This window comes from Euprymna scolopes, chromosome 38 (assembly GCF_053919585.1).
Source record: "Euprymna scolopes isolate OS-2025 chromosome 38, ASM5391958v1, whole genome shotgun sequence".
NCBI lineage: Eukaryota > Metazoa > Mollusca > Cephalopoda > Sepiida > Sepiolidae > Euprymna > Euprymna scolopes.
In genome coordinates this window covers 25,852,148-25,875,340 of record NC_136519.1, presented here as the reverse complement: position 1 = coordinate 25,875,340, position 23,193 = coordinate 25,852,148, and the positions used below count along the sequence as shown (strand labels likewise).

Sequence of the window (23,193 nt, the reverse complement as noted above, 5' to 3'; positions counted from 1 at the left end):
AATGATTTTTATTAAATAAATTTTTTATTAAGTAATATTTTTTAAATACGGATTTTTTATTAAATGATTTTTATTAAATACAGATTTTTTTATTAAATGATTTTTATTAAATACAGATTTTTTATTAAGTAATTTTTATTAAATACAGATTTTTTATTAAATGATTTTTATTAAATACAGATTTTTTTATTAAATCATTTTTATTAAATACAGATTTTTTTATTAAATGATTTTTATTAAATACAGATTTTTTATTAAATGATTTTTATTAAATACAGATTTTTTATTAAGTAATTTTTATTAAATACAGATTTTGTATTAAATAATTTTTATTAAATACAGATTTTTTTATTAAATGATTTTTATTAAATACAGATTTTTTATTAAGTAATTTTTATTAAATACAGATTTTTTATTAAATGATTTTTATTAAATACAGATTTTTTATTAAATGATTTTTATTAAATACAGATTTTTTATTAAGTAATTTTTATTAAATACAGATTTTTTATTAAATGATTTTTATTAAATACAGATTTTTTATTAAGTAATTTTTATTAAATACAGATTTTTTATTAAATAATTTTTATTAAATACAGAATTTTTATTAAGTAATTTTTATTAAATACAGATTTTTTATTAAATGATTTTTATTAAATACAGATTTTTTATTAAGTAATTTTTATTAAATACAGATTTTTTATTAAATGATTTTTATTAAATACAGATTTTTTATTAAGTAATTTTTATTAAATACAGATTTTTTATTAAATGATTTTTATTAAATACAGATTTTTTATTAAATGATTTTTATTAAATACAGATTTTTTATTAAGTAATTTTTATTAAATACAGATTTTTTATTAAATGATTTTTATTAAATACAGATTTTTTATTAAATAATTTTTATTAAATACAGATTTTTTATTAAGTAATTTTTATTAAATACAGATTTTTTATTAAGTAATTTTTATTAAATACAGATTTTTTATTAAATGATTTTTATTAAATACAGATTTTTTATTAAATGATTTTTATTAAATACAGATTTTTTATTAAGTGATTTTTATTAAATACAGATTTTTTATTAAATGATTTTTATTAAATAGATTTTTTATTAAGTAATTTTTATTAAATACAGATTTTTTATTAAATGATTTTTATTAAATACAGATTTTTTATTAAGTAATTTTTATTAAATACAGATTTTTTATTAAATGATTTTTATTAAATACAGATTTTTTTAAAATGAGTTTTATTAAATACAGATTTTTGTTTATTAAATGATTTTTATTAAAAAAATCATTTAATAACGGCTTTGTGCCTAATTTGCTTTGGTGGGGAAGCAAATAAATACATTAAATGATTTTTATTAAATACAGATTTTTTTTTAAATAATTTTTATTAAATACAGATTTTTTTATTAAATAATTTTTATTAAATACAGATTTTTTATTAAATAATTTTTATTAAATACAGATTTTTTATTAAATGATTTTTATAAACAAGAGAAACAAACAAATGAACATAATTAGAAATGATACTGTTCTCGGATGACGAATTTTTGTAATAACACATGGGTACTCGGCAAGATTTACGCTTGTTAGATTTTACGGATATCCCCTATTGATGCGGCAATTTGGTCTTCATCTCCCAACAATTTTTCCATAACATTAAAAAAAATTCATTTTACGTCATGTAATTCTTGCGGCGTTTATGCACGATCGACAATTTGTGCATGTTGCATTTTCGATGTTTTGCTTATTAATGATTTAATGGGATCTGATTAAATTTTTCTAATTTTCAAAAAATAATTGTTTAAATTTCAATAGCCAATCAAATTGCTTTGCTTAAATATGACTTTTTTACTTTAAAAAAGTCTTTTACAATAATGATATTTTTTATAATAATAATAATAATAATCATAATCATAATAATAATAATAATAATAATAATAAAAAATTCTTTTACAATGATTAAAACATTTTAAAAATTCTTTTACAATAATTATATTTTTATAATAATAATTATTAAATAATTAAATTCTTTGCAATAATTAAAACTTTTTAAAAATGTTATGATAATTATATTTTTATAATAATAATAATAATGATATTAATAATAATAATAATAATAATAATTATTATTATTATTATTATTAAATAATTAAATTCTTTTGCAATAATTAAAACTTTTTTAATTTACAATAATTATGTATTTTATAATTGTTATTATTATTATTAAATAATTAAAAACTTTTATAATAATTATAATTTAAAAAAATTCTTTTACAATAATTATATTTTTATAATAACAATTATTAAATAATAAAATTCTTTTACAATAATTAAAATTTTTAAATGTTCTTTTACAATAATTACGGCAATTTCAATAACCAATCAAATTGCATGCTTACAGGCGGTGTTCTCCCCAAATGTGTCCCAGAATTTTTCATCATATTTTTGTTTATCTGAATTGCAAGAGTTCCAAAGTGAACAATTTTTTTTTAATTGACGGGCCTAAATTTGAAGAAATTAAATAATTTGTTAATATGTTTACTTTTAATTGTCGTTTTTCTATTTCTTTTCCTTTTTTTTTTTTTTTTGAGAGGCGGGGGTAAACGTTTATCATAAAAAAGAGGAAAAAATTACGCTTTTAAAAAAATATACCAATAATTTAAAGGAATTTTTTAAAACTCATATTTTGAACATATTCCCTCTAAGTCTGAAAAAATTGTTTATTTTTACAAAGATTTTTAACAAAAAAAACGACAGAAGACATTTATCGCACTAAATTTGTTGTACCTTATTCATCGTACCTTAATTTGTCATTTCGTAATTTGCCATGCCATAACTTGTTGTGCCTAAATTTTACTGTGCCTTAAATTGGCATGCTTAATTTGTCATGCCTAAATTTTGTGTACCTTAATTTGTCGTGCCTTAATTTGTTATGCAAAAATTTCTCGTGCCTTATTTGTCAAGCCTTAATTTATCAAGCGTAAATTTGTCGTGCCTTAATTTGTCACACGAAAATTTGTCATGCCTTAATTTAACAAGCATAAATTTGTCGTGCCTTATTTTGTCATGCCAAAATTTGTCGTGCCTTAATTTATCAAGCGTAAATTTGTCGTGCCTTAATTTGTCACACCAAAATTTTACATGCCTTAATTTAACAAGCATAAATTTGTCATGCCTTAATTTGTCATACCAAAATTTGTCGTGCCTTAATTTAACGAGCATAAATTTGTCCTGCTTTAATTTGTCATGCAAAAATTTGTTGTGCCTTAATTTGTTGTTCCTTAATTTATCAAACATAAATTTTTCGTGCCTTAATTTGTCATATCAAAATTTGTCGTGCCTTAATTTAACGAGCATAAATTTGTAGTGCCTTAATTTGTCATGCCAAAATTTGTTGTGCCTTAATTTGTCGTGCCTTAATTTATCAAGCATAAATTTGTTGTGCCTTAATTTGTCATGCCAAAATTTTTTGCGCCTTAATTTAACGAGCATAAATTTGTCGTGCCTTAATTTGTCATGCCAAAATTTGTCGTGCCTTAATTTAGCGAGCATAAATTTGCCCTGCCTTAATTTGTCATGCCAAAATTTGTTGTGCCTTTATTTGTCGAGCCTTAATTTATCAAGCAAAATTTGTCATGCCTTAATTTGTCATGCCAAAATTTGTTGTGCCTTTATTTGTCGAGCCTTAATTTATCAAGCAAAATTTGTCATGCCTTAATTTGTCATGCCAAAATTTGTTGTGCCTTTATTTAACGAGTATAAATTTGTCATGCCTTAATTTGTCATGCCTTAATTTGCCATGCCAAAATTTGTTGTGCCTTAATTTATCAAACATAAATTTGTCGTGCCTTAATTTGTTATGCCAAAATTTATTGTGTCTTAATTTAACGAGCATAAATTTGTCATGCCTTAATTAGTCGTGCCTTAATTTAACGAGCATAAATTTGTTGTGCCTTAATTTGTCATGCCAAAATTTGTCGTGTCTTAATTTATCATGCTTTAATTTTTTGTGCATAAATTTGTCAGCCTTAATTAGTCGTGCCTTAATTTAACGAGCATAAATTTGTTGTGCCTTAATTTGTCATGCCAAAATTTGTCGTGCCTTAATTTATCATGCTTTAATTTTTTGTGCATAAATTTGTCATGCGTTAATTTATCGTGCATGAATAATAAAACCAGAGTCTTCCCATGATTTTTTTTTCTGTCTTCCCCTCTAGATTCTATCTCTCGAGCGGAGAAACACACTGGAGATAATGAGAGGGTGTTCATCACAAATCTCCGACCAAAACCAATGGGAATTAAAATTTATTCCAAAACGTTGCAGACGTGTAAGCTTTTTTTGTTTTGTTTTTATTCCAACTGGTTTATATCCACTCTAGTGTAAATAAAATATTTATGAAATTTTAATATTAGTCTCGCCGGAAGCTATGTGATAAAGAATCTTATTAGCTGACTAGTAAACCCAGTACCAGTAAACACACGAAGAAACTTTAATTTAATTCAATAGACTGACGAATCTTCGAGGATGAAACGTGGAAAATTCTGTGTAGCTTACTTGGCATATATATTTTTTAAACTTACTACTTACCTCTACTTACGAATCGAGCACGGTCGAAGGAAATACTGAAAATATTAACATAATGTAAATATGTAATATTTACATTATATATATATATATATATATATATATATATATATATATATATATATACACACACATGCACGCACACACACACACATATACACACATATACACACACATATATATATATATATATATATATATATATATATATATATATATATATATATATATATATATATATAAGCGAGATAAGACACTGATAGAATTCAGATGAATAATTCTGATAGATATTACTTGAAGTAATACTTTCAAGGTGATCCTAGCCAAAAAGGAAAAGCTGAATATTTAAGAATAGAGCAATATATAAGTTTGGTGGTTAAATTTTAAATTCTGAAAAAACAACATATATAACCCGAAGGACATTGTACTCCTTCCGATAATGGACTGCCCAGGTTGTATCAACTTCTCTTTTCGTATAATTTTGTCCATATAATTATCTACACACACATATATATAATCATATATATATATATATAATTATATATATATAATTATATATATATATAAATATATATATATATATAAATATATATATATAATTATATATATATAATTATATATATATAATTATATATATATAATTATATATATATGTATATATAATTATATATATATAATTATATATATATATATTTATATATATAATTATATATATATATAATTATACATATAATTATATATATATAATTATATATATATATAATTATATATATATATAATTATATATATAATTATGAAATTCAAATGACCTTGTAAGGGGGGTTGTAACTCAACATCCGGTGTACGACTTCCGGTTGCGCATGCGTACATAAACATAAACCCATAACAGCATGAACAAATAAACACAAATCGCTGGACTGTTTATCATTCAAACAAAGGGACGACCTTAAAAAAGCGAATATCTATATTATGTATTGAATAAAAACACTTCAAGATATGGGAAGCAAACGCAAAACGTGATTATAAATAATATATATAATCATCGACCTGTTTCATATATACGATATATTTTATACTAAATAATCAACGCAACAATAAAACGTATTGTTTTACCAAGTTTATTATTTTTAATATCCAACAACGGAGTTGAAGTCAATGATTTCGATTTTAAAACAAAACTAATTTTGGCGTACCCATGAATTATTTTTTAAAGAATAAAATTGAATAAAGTTTATTTTTACAAGAATGTTTAGACATTTACCTAACAAATAAGCATAAAAATATATAGGAAAAACCGCATTTATTATTTTTTAAAAATCAAAAATTATCAATCGGGTATGAAGTTGGCTACCTTTTTTTTTTGTCCTAAATGAAAATGACTTTGTTTGATAAAATTGTGTTTGGCGTACTCATTCTTGTAAAAATAAACTTTATTCAATTTTATTCTTTAGAAAAAATAATTCACGAGTACGCCAAATACAATTTTATCAAACAAAGTCACTTTCGTTTAAGAAAAAGCCAACTTCATACCCGATGCGTAATTTGAATTTTTTTTTTTTTAATAATAAATGTGGGTTTTCCTATATATTTTTATGCTTATTCGCTAGGTAAATGCCTAAACATTCTTGTAAAAATAAACTTTATTCAATTTTATTCTTTAGAAATAATAATTCACGAGTACGCCAAATACAATTTTATCAAACAAAGTCACTTTCGTTTAAGAAAAAAAAGGAAGCCAACTTCATACCCGACGTGTAATTTGAATTTTTTTTAATAATAAATGTGGGGTTTCCTATATATTTTTATGCTTATTCGCTAGGTAAATGCCTAAACATTCTTGTAAAAATAAACTTTATTCAATTTTATTCTTTAAAAAAAATAATTCATGAGTACACCAAAGAGATTTATCAAACAAAATTAGCATTGTTTTAAAATCGAAATCATTGACTTCAACTCCGTTGTTGGATATTAAAAATAATAAACGCGGTTTTTAATATATAATTTCGTGTTTATTCACGAGATAAAAGTGTAAAAATAAGGGGTTTTTTTCTGTAGAAAGTTGTTTTTATGACGGTATGAAATTTGGTCTGTGGCGTACTTTTTGGCGAGCTGACGTCCCAAAAAAGAATCACCGATTTAGCTCTACCTATGTATTGAGCACTGTCGAAGTAAATGCTTTGCTAATAAGTTTACGCATGAAATTATACTTTCGTATATTGATTTATGTGATTAAATGAAGTAGTCATTATATATATATATATATATATATATATATATATATATATATATATATATATATATATATATATATGAACAAATGATTAATAAAACATGTTAAAAGACATCTTGAAAAAGAGTTAAAAACATATTTAATTTTAAAAAAGGAAGCAAAAGATAAGTGGATAGTCCTTAGTCCACGGAGTTTCGAAGAAATACTCTCCTTCTCATCAGAGGGCAGGATCGGATTTTGCATATAAAAAGTATTTAATGAAACTACAAGTAAGTCACAGATCTTGCTTGGTTAAAAAAGGGTGAGGTAAGGGGAATAGGTGGTAAAAGAAAAATGATAAAAAGATTTCACATGAATGGATAGTCCGGTGAAGGGTAAAAAATCCAAGAATGGTAAAATCCAAAACGGTCGAATTTTAAATTTCCAATCCAATGGGTAAATTCCAAATGGTCCAAAATGATCCAAAAGGCAGAGTTCCTTGGAAAAAATCGCAAATGGAATGAATTCCAAATCATTAAAAGAAAAGCACTGGAGAGAATATTTAGAACACGTCTGTCAAGGCTGGAGGAATCAAGTAAATTAAGGTTTAAAAAAAAAAAAACGAAAAGCGGTGAAAGTTTAAATTTGAAAAGCAAGGTCAAACTGCCCCAGACAAAAAGCGCGAAAGTTAGCGTTAATAATTAGGTCAACTTAGATATGTACGTGAAAGTCCCAGAATTAAAATAAGAAAACTGGTCAGAAGAACAAATAAATGGCTAAGTTTATGAAATGGAACGTTTATATATATATATATATATATATATGTATATATATATATATATATATATATATATATATATATATATATATATATATATATATATATATATATGATTAGAATAATGGAAATAGTATTCCGACTAAATAGAGAAAAAAAAGAACAAATCAAGTTATGTGTTCATCAACGTACATATTTGTTCCTAAGAAGAATATGAATTGCGTCATTTCTTTTTAAATATATTAACGGCTATATGACGTTATAAAAATTTTTACTCCCTTTCACAAAGCTATAGCCCCCTTTTGGAATTTCCAACGACATTTTCCGTTTCTGAAATGAAACAGGTCTATACATTTCATTACATCAAAAATATATTTTCAAATATTTGTACTGGTGTTTTGTTTTCTTAATTTCATTCATCCAGAGGAAGTCTCGCAATAAAGACGAAACGTTGATGAACACATAACTTTGTTTGTTCCTTTTTTATTTCTCTCTCTCTCTTTCTCTCTCTCTCTCTCTCTCTCTCTCTCTCTATATATATATATATATATATATAGAGAGAGAGAGAGAGAGAGATAGATAGATAGATAGATAGATAGATAGATAGATGTATATATATATGTGTGTGTGTGTTTGTGTACTTGTGTGTGTGTGTGTGTTCAATCTACATACATGTTTTTAAAATAAGATCCAATTTTTCTTTGTTTACTTCAATGTTCTATTTAATCATGTAAAATACATATGCTGAAAATATTAAACGAATTTGAATTTTTACAAATCTTTTGTAGGTAGCAGTGACCCGTGTCAGGTGTTCAACGGGGGCTGCAGCCATGGCTGTCACCCTGCCCCTGACGGTAAGGCCGAATGCTCGTGCGATGATGACAGCGGCTTAGTACTTGCCAACGACCAGAAGATGTGCGTTCTGAAGGACAACAACTGCACGAGCATGCATTTCATCTGCGCTAACGGTAAATGCATCTTCAAAAGATGGATGTGTGACATTCACGACGATTGTGGAGACAATTCGGATGAGCATCCGAATATTTGCGGTTAGTATTGATTCTTTCTTCTGTGATGAAATAGCTGGTAGTGTCGCGGAGGTTTGTAAAAATCGGAAAAGAAAAAAATACCAATGTATTTACTAATTATATACGACAAAGTAAGGCATAACAAATTGCTTTGGCGGACTACATGTGTTACCTACGATGAACTGATCCATTAATCCTCCATCCACCCAGCGCGACCGCAACCGAGATTGAACTCACTACACGAATTTGTAGTGTTATTCAAATCTTGTCGGTAACTGAATGCTTGATGCTTCGCCAGGGCTATCAAGAGTACTTTTATTGTGACGCCATCATTAGATGAGTTGCCTACCACAGCTTAAGAGAGTCTCATTTACTCCTGAGGAAAGGATAGACCACGCCAGCTTCTCAACCTGGTATTTTACTTCGCGGTAAATACAGCGCCTCGCCTTTCCAAATGGTCACTCATCTGGTATTGGCCAAGCTCAACATTGCTTTACTTAACGAATGAACTGATCCATACACAATAAATACTGGAAGATAACGGTTGAACGAACAACCCTCACTTTTATTTGTTCCTGCCAATACATTTTGTTACTCTATTCCTGTGTTCTATTTTCCTTGTGACCTCTTTCACAGGGTCATAACACAAATGTACGATAAAACAAGACAGAGAGAGAGAGAGAGAGAAAGAGAGAGAGAGAGAGAGAGAGAGGGGGGAGAGAGAGAGAGCGCGCGATATAATCACTGTTTAATCATATTTTGTCAGCACATATCATTTTGCATGTCCATGTGCTGCATACTCCCAAACGAACTGTTACTGTTCTCTTTAACATTTTCTCTTTGAACCATCTCATGTCATACCTGTTTCTATTAATTCCCATAGAGTAGCAAACCATTCACATCGATTCATCAACTTGATCCTCTTATACTCAACTAGTTATTTTTTCATACTAGTAGGTCTACTCACCCAATAACTAATATTTACAGGTTTTATTATTTATGTACGACAAATTAAGGCACGACAACTTCTCCTGTTGATTCTCTATTTGTAACAAAGCCACTGACACATATGCAAATAATTAGATTGTGGGACAAATATGACGTCACAGAAATAAATATAGATGGGATCGGAGGAAGAAAACATAAAAAAGGGAGGAAAAAAGCAAGCGGCGGCGACAGAGACGTGTCAATATGTGTCAACACGGCAAAGTCGTTTTTAATCATGTGGCGGTACGACAGGAACTTTTAAACAAGATGCAACCAGAACTTTTGACAAAATTTTCGGATGGCAGCATACAGTGGACCATAACAGCTGGTTATAGCTGCGGACAAATCAACTAATTGACCATATTGCCGCTGGCTGGGAAAATATGTGTTAGGTGGTTTCATGTGGAGACGACCGGTAATAAATGCCTTTGTTTTCAACTGAAAAAAAACTGTGTCAAATTTTTTTTTCTTTACGAGATTTTCATACACTAGGTTGGGTATGTGTTAAAATGTAACTACCACGTTGTATTAGTGTAATATTTAGGCACGTCATTCGAGCAACTTAAGATTTTTATATCAAGAACAATAAGAAGCAACCGATTTTAATATTTTTTTTTGTTGTTAAAAATCTTTACCAAGAATAAACAAGGTTTTTTTTTTACAGCCGAGATTTAAATTAAATAATTTGTTGATATATTTAGTTTTCATTCTCATTTTTTTCAGTATAAATTGAGTATTAAAATAAGAAAAACACTATCACAAAAACAAAAACATTTCTAAAAAAAAAATTTTTTTGAACATTTTTTAATTATATTTGACTCATATTTTTTTAAATATTCCCTCAACTGTGAAAAAAAAGACTTGTTTAATTTTTACAAAGATTTTTATCAAGAAAAAAAAAGCATCAGAAAAAAATTGTTGTGCCTTCATTTGTCTTGCCTAAATTTGCCGTACTTAAATATCACATGATTAAAGAACCAGCAGGTGTAATTGTTGTGTTTTGTCGTACATTTGTCATGCCTTAATTATACAAGGTCCAAAAATAATTCAAATCTAATAGGTCCCATACTGTCAGCCAAGCTCCAACCTCTGTCCCATCGCTACAGTTTCATATCCCTGTGCCTGCTTTACAAGTACTTTAATGGAATGTGCTCTGATGAACTCCTAGCACTTGTGCCCCTCATTGATATACATATTCCCGACTAATCTGATAATCAGCAAAATCATTTCACTGTTGAGGTTCCTAGATGCTAGAAAACCTTCTACTCTAGTAGCTTATTCCCTTGGACTACTAGACTTTGGAATTCCCTCCCTTTTACATGCTTCTCTGACTGTACAAACATGCAGAAATTTAAATGTAATATGAACAGACAGCTCACTACTCAATTCCCCACAATCCCCCGTTAGACATGATCCCAAATACCAGCCTCTTATGTCCAAGTGGCAATATGCCTTTTTATGGGGTGTAAAAGCAGTGAAAAAAAAATATATATTTCAATTTGTTTTAGATCATCAGACATCATTAAATATGAGGGTCGTTCCTAATGTAAAGCCTCCTGTTTTTTTAACTCAAAAAGTTGAAGAGCTACAAAGACGGAAGTGGCACCATAAAAACGAGCGACCTTTTGTGCTCCATGATTATTTTTAAAAATAGTCACCACCATTCTCAATACACTTTTGCCAGGAATTCAATGACTCTTCTGCTTCTGACGCACGTCTATGATAGGAGTTGATTTCACATCAGATGACTACAGCCGATCCTTGGCCTCCATTGGTAGCACAAGATGACCCATTCAGAGATTCACAGGAGTTGCCCCTCTAGAGTCACTCCTTATCCATCATCAACTTTGCTGATTGGGCCACGTCATCAGAACGCCCTCAAATAGATTACCTCGATGAGTACTCTACAGTCAGTTTATTCATAGCCAACGAAAGGTCGACTGCCCAAAGAAATGCTACAAAGAGGGTATCAAGGTCACTGCAATATCCCCTTCAATCGTTTGGAGACATTAGCAGTGGACAGAGGCGCTTAATGTTTCACATGTGATAGCAGGATGGCCTTCTTCAACAACGAGCATGAGCGTCACACATTGAGACACCGATGAACGGTAGCCACTCACCAGTAAAACCCAAATCCTGTTTTCCTGTGCTCTACCTGTGCAAAGCAGTGCAAATTACGCATCGGGTTTCACAGTCACCAACAAAGTCACAGAGTCAATTAAAAATGATGAAGACGTCGTCACCCACATAGATTGACTACCATAACTAAAAAAAAAAAAAAAAAAACACCGTCAATATTTGCAACAGAGAGATGAAACTTTCAGGTCGTGAATGCATAAGTTCAGTCGTCATAACAATGCAAATTGCAATCCATTCTGATCCATTCAGGCGGAATGAAAATAGGAGGCATTACTTTTGGAACGTCCTTCGTATTTATATAAATTGCCTTAGATATTTCTCTGATATTTTTATATTGCTTTCATTCAACAATGGCTTTTAAACGTTCATTGTCAAGGGTGCTTGGCCATCCTCTACCTTGTTCATAATTACGCCGCTGCACATCGTCACCGAGTTTAGTTTTATGTAATTACTAGCAGGGGCGCCCCGCGTTATCGAGTCATAAAATACACTTGAACGTTATTATGTATAATCTTGCCTCCTTTTAGTTATCATGTAGTGTGCGCGCGTGTGTGTGTGTGTGTGTGCGCGCACGCGTGTGTGTGTGTGTGCTTAATAGGCTTGCTTCTCTCCCTCCCTCTTCACTGCATGCGTCCCGTATGCTAGCACTCACGAAGATTAAAATTGATGCTGATGACACCACTCTCTATTCTGGTGTTGCTTTTCGTCCATCTTCATCGGATCAGTTGAAATATGCAGTTGATCTAGAAGTTGACTAAGTTTCAGTTGTGGATTGAATACGTAATGACTAGGGCTAGGACAACAAAATATTCTTTTCATTATTTTGACTCTCGAGTATATATCCGACACAATTAATCAACCGAGAACCACATCACTCTACACAAAAATATATAAGATATCAATGGATATATACCTGAGAATCAAAACAAGGAAAAAAATATGCTGTTGTCATAGCCCTACTGATTACACACTTCCCGAGAGTCCAACACCTAAACTCCTCGATATAACATTCACAAGTTACATGAATTAAAATAAATAAATCGGAGAAACTGCCAAGTCTTCTGCAAAGAAGATCCGGCGATGATTATAACAACTCTATTTTTTATTGCTTTATTAACATTTATTATTATACTAGCAGAGTCACCCGACATTGCCTAGTCATAAAATATGCCTAAATATGATATTTTAATTCACGAAATTTTCATATTTATTATTATAGAGTCAATTATTTAATATTATATTGTACCCAATATATAGTCATGAGTTCAAAAGTAAAAAAAAAATTATGATTTGAGTGCCATCAGCTAGAATCGAAACCGAAACCAAAGCATAACAAAGCATAGTTTCATGACTGAAACAATGTCTACAAGTTAAGCAAAGGCTGAAGTTTATTTGTACTCAATACCGTTGAACTGTGGAAAGGAGTCTAAATTTTATTAAATATTTACAAGCTGGGTTCTATGACAAAAATGTTTTAGATAGAAACGATGCAAGCAAGGGTGGTCGGACGGTCCACAAAGTTTGATAATTATATAAATTAACTTACAAAAACGTCATTTACTGTTTCCCAAATTCCCTGTACTCATATTTAGGGTGAATCTTTGTCCCATTTGAGGGTCCTCGATAAGGTTAAAAAACGTATCAGTAATTTAATTGGCTCCTCCTTTTTTTTTTCTCTGCATATTCTCTCCCACAGATGTGATGTTGCTAGTCTCAATCTTTTCTACAAATACTATCATGGCATGTGTTCTTCAGAATTGTTTGATCTATCCCCTGCTTCCTTTATTGCAGCTCGTTTGACTCATTGGTCTAGTGGTCGCCATCAATTCACTTTTTGATACTTTATTATAATATAGCTTTCTATTCCGGTAGCTCCATTTCAAGAACTGCAGAGTTGTGGAACTCTCTTCCTGCTGACTGTTTTCCTCCTACTTATAGCCCTGGTCTTTTCAATACTAAGATCAACAATCGAAGCATGCATGGTCCCTCGTGAGTGCATAGTGAACGAGGCATAAAAAAGTTATTAAGTTCAGCATTTACCTCCCTTCCCATTTAGCCCCAAAAGTCCCCAGGAGATGTCAAATCCTGGTGAAAATGAAAAAACGATGCAGTTATAGTCCTTAACATATGTAAATTTGAGTTCTGCACCATGCAAAAAAGAAATGACTAAGTCCATCATTTGCACACCACACCCCCATTTAGCCCCCAAAGTCCTCAAGACCTTAACATATTTAAATTTGAATTCAGCACGATGCAAAACTGCTAAATAGACATACACAGAAAATTTTAGACAAATCTGGTAAAATAGTCCCCAAAATGGAGAGTTTTTATTAGCCCTAAAAGAGCCCTTGGGGCACATCCAAGAGTTATCGTGAAATATAGACAAACAAAATTATATAGAAATAAGTTGTTATAACTTTTCAGAAAGTTTTATAAAAATCCAAGGCATCGATTTTTTTAATAAGCATAAAAGTGTTAATTTTAGCCATTTTAACACTAAAGGCACCCCTGGGGGAGTGGGGATGGAGCAACCGGAGTTTTCCCGGGATATCCGTTCTGTTACTTTTTTACTCATATCATGTTTAATCTTTGTGCAAAATTTTTAAGAATTCCAAGGCGTAGTTATTGAGAAAAGTGTGGATAGATGAACAGACAAACTGACGAACAGACAAGGGTAAATTTACAGGTCAACCCTCTTTTTGTTGGGGGACCAATAAACATCTCTTCTTTTTGCAATAATCATCTTCCGTTCTTGTTAGCTCCTTACATAAAGTGTCCTCATGCCTTGTCTCAAGCGATTTCTATATTTTTATTTTTAATTTATATTTTTTATGTATTCTTATCTAACTGTTTATTTTACGGGCTGTTGTCCTCAGATCCCTTAATGTCTATTTTAATGGCCTGTCACTTGTCTAGTGGTTGTAGGTGCGTGCCGGAACATATAAGTCACGAAACGAAAACGACATACCTGTCCGCTAGTGGATGCCTTTGTCTTTTGGCCGCTGCTTGGGGGATTTGACAATCATCTTGGGCAGAGCCGGACCTGTTTAAAGGAAACGCTTCAAGACAGGGGCCTAAGATGAACAAATGTTTTTTATATATTTTTTTTTATTCCCAGACATCTCGTCATAGCAGAACGGAAGTGAATCTTGGCTTGTGGTTTGTCTATGTCTCCATTCTGAGACCATCCCCTACCTCATGGGGAGACCCGTTTAAGCCTATCTGTCTTTCTCAGCATCTTAGATCCAGCTCACCAAACTTAACTCAGCTTATTCAAACCAGAACACCTGACATGTCACGTCCAGTCCTCATTCAGATACTTTTGGTGCAAACTGATCGGTCAACCAAGTTTGATACATGTCAAAATATGACCCTTTGACCCTTTCTGCTCACTCAATTTATTGTTTCCCACGATTCCATCTGTTATTTACTCCGCTAGACAGACAGATAGATAGATAGATAGATAGATAGATAGATAGATAGATAGATAGATAGATAATTAAATAAATGCTTTCTACCTGACGTTGCCTGGCGTTTACTTAACACAATTAATTATTCTTAAATCAACTTAAAATCATGCCTTTCCTTGCCAGAATGGTGACAATTTCGTTACTGTAACTGAAAGCCATTTGACATTCTTCTCACATTAATCATTCAATTAACGAATATACAGCCACTTTGTCAAAAATAAAAGGAGAAAATATCATTTACTATTGGAGACACATTTAGAGAAATTTTTCATTTGATCAAATTTTATTCTGATGGTTAGACAACATTGAAATATTGAAATTCAATGTAATTAAAAAATACTTCTGGGTAGAAAAAGGCATTCTCTCATTAGCTAGTATAATTCAACCATATATATTTTTAACACTAACCTGGGTTTTGTTTAATAATTGTTTTCAGACGTTTATGGATACGAGTGCATGGCTGCCCTTATTTTCTTCATTTTCAAGATTCTCATAAACTCTAAATAATATTTGTAATGTAGTTTGTACTGAACAAGACACACTTCTGCGTTTTCTGTTAATATTAGCAGCTGTTTGGAAAGCATTATGATCATGTTTGAATTCGTGTAAATAAAAAGTTACGCATTTCTTTCTATTTTCATTGTAGTTATTGATGATATTAATATTATCTCCCCTGAATTATACTAGCTAACAATAAAATGCCTTTTTCTTCACAGAATTTTTTTTTTACATTTATTCAACTCAAACAAGGCATATTGCCTCTAATACGTAAGGGATGCATATTCATATAGGTGTAACCGTAAAATGGGATATGTGCTTATCTATATATTAATACAATAGCGTGTGTGTTCTTTTGTGTGTCATGCTTACATCCGGGTCGTTTAATTTTTATGTTTTTCTATTTATTGTCATAAATAATTTTACCAAGAATTCTTCATAAGTTTTGGTTTCAGTTTCGCTTATATGCATACATTTTTTTCATAAGTTTTTATTTTGGTTCCGATTCCAGCTAATGCACCTAAGTCATATGGATATATATATATTTTTTTTTTGATTTCGTATATATTATTACAAAGTTAATGTTCCATTGATTTTTATGTTATAAAGTTGCGATTTCAAAAAATCGCAACTTTATAACATAAAAATCAAAGAACATTAACTTTGTAATACTATATACGAAATCGTGCTAGCTTAGATAAATACTTTTGCAGTTTTAACAAAAACGTTACAATAATATTAGAGCGTCTCCATTTACACTGAACATCTACAGAATGGCAACATCAATATATTACATATGAATGAGTCCACCGTGGAATTTCCACAGGTCCCGCTAGTTATTTATTATTACTGTTTATTGTTAAACGTTTATTACTAATCGTTTACTAACGGTTTCTGTTACGTTTACTTTTACAGGTCTGTGTGTTTATCAATGTTCTTACATATACGTGTGGGTGGGTGTGTTCTTATGTATAAATGTGTGTCCTTACGTGAAGTTCACTGTTATATGTTTGTGTGGGTGTATGTTTGCTATTCTTCTAATGTCTCTTCTTGCCTTGGGAAGATGTGTATGGGCAACCAATATAATGCGAACATACATGATTTGCCTTGGCCAGCGGATGATGCCTTCTTGGTCGCTGATCTTCCATCCTGCTGGGGAGTGGATGCTGCAGACAGATTCATCAATGAACAACGAGATGGGATTGAAGCTTCTATCTTTTTTATTCAAGGCAAGCCTAACATCTCAGACCCTGGTTGTCGGGAGAGACCCGAAATCTCCCGTCTGCATTCCTCTGCTGCTAAGACCAACTCCACCCATGTGGTCGTCAACTGGAAGGCCTATGACCACAATTCCCGTGTCACCCCTTAATTTCCGGTACATTCTATCTAGGTCGTTCAAGGTGACTTGGGCTTGATGTCTGCCAAACCTAACCTTTCTGATCCTGCTAAATCGCTGATAGGAAATCAAAATATGCTTATATAACTTTCTATTTCTAAAACTACCTATATAGCAATTAAACTGGGATTCCCAATACTACATAGGCATCCATCGTAAGTTAGGAGTTGTACAGCAAGATGTTTGTTTACATTACATTTTGATGCCTAAATGTCTGTAAAGTCAAGGAAGCATAGTCCAGGGTGGGAGGAATTTCAAATGCTGGCAGTTTGAAAAAAGAAGCTACTAGAATAGAAAGATTTCCTTTGACTAGAATCTCTTTATTGAAGGTGTGGGATTTTGCTGCTTGTATGTTTTGTCGGATGGATATACACGCATAAGAATAGTAACTGCGTCAGAGCACATTCCCTTAAAGTATTTCTAAAACAAGCACAGTGATTCAACGTTGTAGTGATGGGACAGGAACCGGAGCTTAGTAGACAGTGTGAGACCTATCAGATTAGTGACACTTTTTTTTAATCCTAAGAAAGAGAGAGTAGTAGTTGGTGCACCATCCAAGATGTGACAACAATACTTCATGGATGGACGAACAGTAGCTTTGTAGAGATACAAGATATTGGCAGATGTGAGAAATTTTCTAAATCGGTATAGGAAACCCACTTTCCTTGCAGTCGAGAAAGACTCGTCCCAGAAATGCTATTTGCAACTATAATATAACAGACTGAATTAAATGTTATTTCAAATGAAATTATAACTGACAGACAAAATGCTATTTGCAACTAAAATATAACAGACTGAATTAAATGTTATTTCAAATGAAATTATAACTGACAGACAAAATGCTATTTCAAACTAAAATATAACAGACTGAATTAAATGTTATTTCAAATGAAATTATAACTGACAGACAAAATGCTATTTCAAACTAAAATATAACAGACTGAATTAAATGTTATTTCAAATGAAATTATAACTGACAGACAAAATGCTATTTCAAACTAAAATATAACAGACTGAATAAAACGCCATTTTAAACTAAAATATAACCGACAATTAAACACTGTTTCAAAGTAAAGTATTACAGACAATAAAACACTATTTCAAGCTAAAATATAACAGACTCAACTAAATACTGTTTCAAACTAAAATATTACAGATTAAATTAAACGCTTTTTCAAACTAAAATATTACTAACTGAATTAAATACTGTTCAAAACTAAAATATTACAGACTAAATTAAACGCTATTTCAAACTAAAATATAACAGACTGAATAAAACGCTGTTTCAAACTAAAATATAACCGACTAAATTAAACGCTGTTTTAAACTAAAATTTAACAGACTGGACTAAATACTGTGTCAAACTAAAATATAACAGACTGAATTAAACGCTATTTCAAACTAAAATATTACAGACTGAATTAAATACTGTTTGAAACTAAAATATAACAGACTGAATTAAACATTATTTTATACTAAAATATATCTAAGATATAAGACTGAATTAAATGCTGTTTCAAACTAAAATATGATAGACAAAATGTTATTTTAAACCAAAACATAAGAGTTTTTGACACTTCTGCATTACACGGTCACTTTTTGTGCGGTTCCCTAAACTACCGTCAGGTGGTGCTTTGCTTCTCTCCATTCAAATTGTTTATTAATTTGAAAATTAAAACTGTTAATATATTGTTGACCTTTCAACAGGTGCCACAAACAAAAATAAAACTATATTTTGTTACAGTGACAATTTTCCTTTAATTCAAAAAATGTTTCGGGAAAAAATTCAATGTTGCCTTTAATTCAAAAATTATTTTATTAAAATTATATTTTCTTGCGCAGACTTTTCAATAAATGTTTTTACACTTATAGATTTATGCATTTTTATACAGTAACTGCTTTGGTTTTCAAATATTTTTGTGTTCTTAAAAGGATCATATTTATTTATTTGCCGTGTTATTTAACCAAGAAGAAATTAAAGTTATCGCCCCTAACAGTTATCACCGTCCGTGTAATGCAGAAGCGCGGTTATTTTTCATTTTTATTTTATTTTTTTATTACCAATTACATTTTTGTGTAGATTTGAAGATGTTTTATGTGGAATGTTAAAGTTTTGAACACTCTCAACACGTTTTGTTTTTATTTCCAGCTTTGCACATGTGTGACCCATCCACGTTTCGCTGCGATAATGGCCATTGCATAAGACCGCAGTTTCGTTGTGATTTTGACAATGATTGCGGTGATAATTCGGACGAAATAGATTGCGGTATGGTTGGCAAATTTTTTACATTTTCGGGGTTAGCCTTTTAAAAAAGCATAATATATATATATATATATATATATATATATATATATATATATATGTGTGTGTGTGTGTGTGTGTGTGTGTGTGTGTGTGTGTGTGTGTGTGTGTGTTCTTTAAAAATAATCCGCCATTAAAGTGTCGAAAAGGGAGATAAGTATGTCCCCTGTATTCACATGGTATTTACAGAGAAAATGCAATTCCCCCAATTTTCCATAAAATTACTTTTAACTATAAATAATTTTCTACTCAATGAATTTTCGTAATTTTTGGATATATTACTATTTTCTACATGACAATTAAGTATGTAATATTGTTTTTGCTTAAAACGACACATTAAAAAAAAATTGATCTGTTGACTCTTTTTTAACAAGCACCGAATATTTTCCCAGTCAGTCACTGTGTGTACGTCCACTGTCTACATTGACAATTCATGCACCTCCAAGCGATACGTCACTCACGATTCTTTTTTTAAATGTATTTTCTTACACATATTCGGCATTTCACATTGCTTCCGATTAATTTTCATTCCTGTCAAAATGGAAGAACTCTTTTTCTGGCGACTGTATGCAACCACATCTGGGTGAGCGGTATCGCACAATCCTGAGTCAAGAGACCAATTAGTGTAACCAGGCTGGGAGGGTTGTGTTATTAACCTCAGCACTAGGTCGCTAACCCTAAGTACCAGTGGCTACACATTTATCTTCGTCTAGTGATGGACCCTTCAAAATGTAACCAGACAGACACTCATTAGTTACTGGAATTACTGCTCTAATGCTCTGAGCGGACAAAATGTGCACGACCCCAAGTCTGGGGGGAGAGGGGTCAGAATTTTTAACACGCTGGTCATTCGTTGTCAGTTGTGGGGTTGAACTCTTCCTTTGCATGTAAACTGATCAGCAGATATGGGTCTCTCACGGCTACAGTTCGAGCGTCAGGCTTCAGGGTAGATCTGGAAATTGACTGGATTATCTTCCAAAGATCAAAGCACTCAATAATCAATAAAATCTTCAGAGATCACTTTCTTATAAACGAAAATAATTTCACATACAATCGTGCAAGGAAAAGTTAAACTACTCGGGTAGCTCAATCCTCTTTGCGGTGGTTGCAGTTGATACACTTGTAACTCTGGCCTCGAGTTCAGGGATACCTCTTTTGGAAAATATTGACTTATAGGAACAGAAATTTTAAACGTGTCATACAGGGCTTCCATTGGAATCTCTTCTGTATTTTCCGTTACCTCTGTAGTTTGTCTGTGTCTCAATTGATGTCAATACCTTTTGCACAGAAATCTGTTTCCTTTTACAGGTGCCTTCAATAAGTTTTTTTACTTTTTTTATACAAGCATTTCAAATTGCCGTAGACTCTTGAAAATTCAGTATGCTATTGCATTACATCTTATGAAATCACTGACCAATTTCTATGATTTAAGGTTCAAATGAACAGCTACAGCAGGGATTGGAATACACCCTACTAAAGCCTGATTGTCACAGTTGGTGAATTTCAAAAACGCAACCTAGACATGAGGTCACTTTAGAAGAATGATGTGCAATAAAATTCTGTTTTAAACTTTGCCAAAAAAAAAAAAATGCCACAGAAACGTATGGAATGCTTCAGACTGCTTTTGCATGAATTGAGCATCAGTTTTTGAATGGCATAAGAGATTCGAGGAAGGCAGGGAGTCTGTGAGGGATGAGAGGTGTGGGAGGAGTAAGGAAGTCAGAACTCCAGATTTGATTGGCCAAATAAAGAATTTCATGGATAAGAACATCGTGTGTCTATACAGGCATTAAGTGCACAGTTTGCTGTCAGTGTGGGAACTGTACACACAATTATTTGCGAGGAACGGAAGATGCAAAAATATGTGCAAAGTTTGTCTCAAAGGTGCTCCATCCTTGTCACAGACCATTTGACCTAGATGGGAATCAAGGCAGTTCCTCACCCTCCTTATAATCCAGACCTTGCTCCCTGTGACTTTTGGTTATCGCCTAAGCTCAAGGAAAACCTTAGAGGCTGTTGTTATGAAACAATTGAGGAGATGAAAGAAGCTGTGATAAGGGTCATTGATATGATCACACAAGAGGACTTTCATGGGGTCTTTCAGAAGTTGTTGGAATGGTACAAGGGCTGATATGCCGTACAACAAACACAACCAACCAACCAATTCTGTTAGTTATTATTCCTTCTTACCAATACATTTTTCTAGCCATAAAGTTCTTGAAAAATGTTTGTCTTTGTGACCTGGCCTATATACTTTAGTCATCTGGTTTTCTTTTTCTGGAGGTTTCTTTGCCAGAATTGGCAACGCGGTAGAGAAAATACTTTGAGGAATGGTTGCTAGAATTTATCGCAACGAAAAGGGTACAATGATGAATTAGAAGTTTGGAAACATTTGTGGAAAAAATTAGAATCGATATCTTTTCCCTCGGTTATAAAATATTGTAAAAAAAAACAAAATCCTTTTCCTTTGTGTTTACTGAACTGTTTATCTTGTATTTTTAGCTCATCCAACGTGTGGTCCAAATGAATTTGAATGTAAGAATTTCCGATGCATTAATCAGGATCGAGTTTGTGATAACTACGACAATTGTCGGGATGGAGCTCAGTCGGACGAACAAAACTGCCGTAAGTGATTTTTATTGCAATTCCATCAATCACAATAAAGTGTGCCGCCTTATAAACTGTTTAGATTGTGTCATTAATACATATTATTTGGATTATTCAGACTACTATTCTCATCTTGAGTGATATTTTAGCAACGTTTTGATCAATGTAACCTCCATGAACTATGGCGTAACGGATAAAATACTTGGTAAAAATCAGTTGTAAGTAACACTCTTTTGGAGATTGAAGGTTCAATCTTCAGTGAGGACAATACTCAAAACATAATTGCAAATTTATTTAAAACTTCTACCCGGTCATGGCTGGCAGAATGAAAGCCTGCTACCTCCGTGGATTAAATAAACGGTTCCGTTCAACATTGAGTACAGATTCCAGAGTTTGACAGAAAGATTTTAGAGTTCCAAAAGATATATCTGAAAAAGGTTCAAGATTACATCAGTGGAAACATTGTGAAAATAACACTCAAGATGAGAACAGTAGTCCGATTAATAATCTATATACCTATATGGTTGAGTTTGTTTTCTCTCGGTCTGACATTGATATAAAAAGCCTACTTTTTCTATTTAAAAATTATTTATATGAACTTCTTATTATACTCAGTCATAGATATGCGAGCGACTACATGAAGGTTAACTAATTTTCCTATTCCTTTGAAAAATGGATGTTTATTAATTAATTATTCATTTTTTTAATGTTTTCTTATTAGATGGTTTGTTTCATTTAACTATTACGCTGAAATCTATTTATGCATAGTTTCTACATTCTGCATAATTGTATAGTATTCAAGATGAAAACATTTTAGCACTTGGAAATATTATATATATATATATATATATATATATATATATATATATATATATATATATATATATAAAGTGACCTTGTTGGTGTGTGTGCAAACAGTCTTTACCAAATTCCTCCCAAAAGATTTGGTCTATAGACTTGAAATTTGATATATAGGGTATTTGGACATGTGGCTCATTTTCGATTTGTAAATTACTATATGTAAAAATAGTTACTAAAGAGTCAAAATGGAGAAAAAAAAACAGTTTACTTTTACAAGATATATATATATATATATATATATATATATATATATATATATATATATATATATATATATATATATATAAATTGGCTGCTTTTGCCCAGCTTTTTCTGG

The 23,193-nt window shown here is 30.9% G+C and overlaps 1 protein-coding gene across 2 annotated transcripts in view; it reads left to right on the top strand.

The window, feature by feature from the left end:
- The window catches only part of LOC145263100 (low-density lipoprotein receptor-related protein 2-like), a 599,989-nt gene that overhangs the window by 316,338 nt on the left and 260,458 nt on the right, over window positions 1-23,193 (top strand). For both annotated transcript variants that reach the window (XM_080120027.1, XM_080120026.1), the window contains exons 47-50: window positions 4,235-4,345; window positions 8,378-8,638; window positions 19,257-19,373; window positions 21,912-22,034. In XM_080120027.1, coding sequence (XP_079976153.1) covers window positions 4,235-4,345; window positions 8,378-8,638; window positions 19,257-19,373; window positions 21,912-22,034 — 612 coding nt within the window. The remainder of the gene's footprint in view (window positions 1-4,234; window positions 4,346-8,377; window positions 8,639-19,256; window positions 19,374-21,911; window positions 22,035-23,193) is intronic.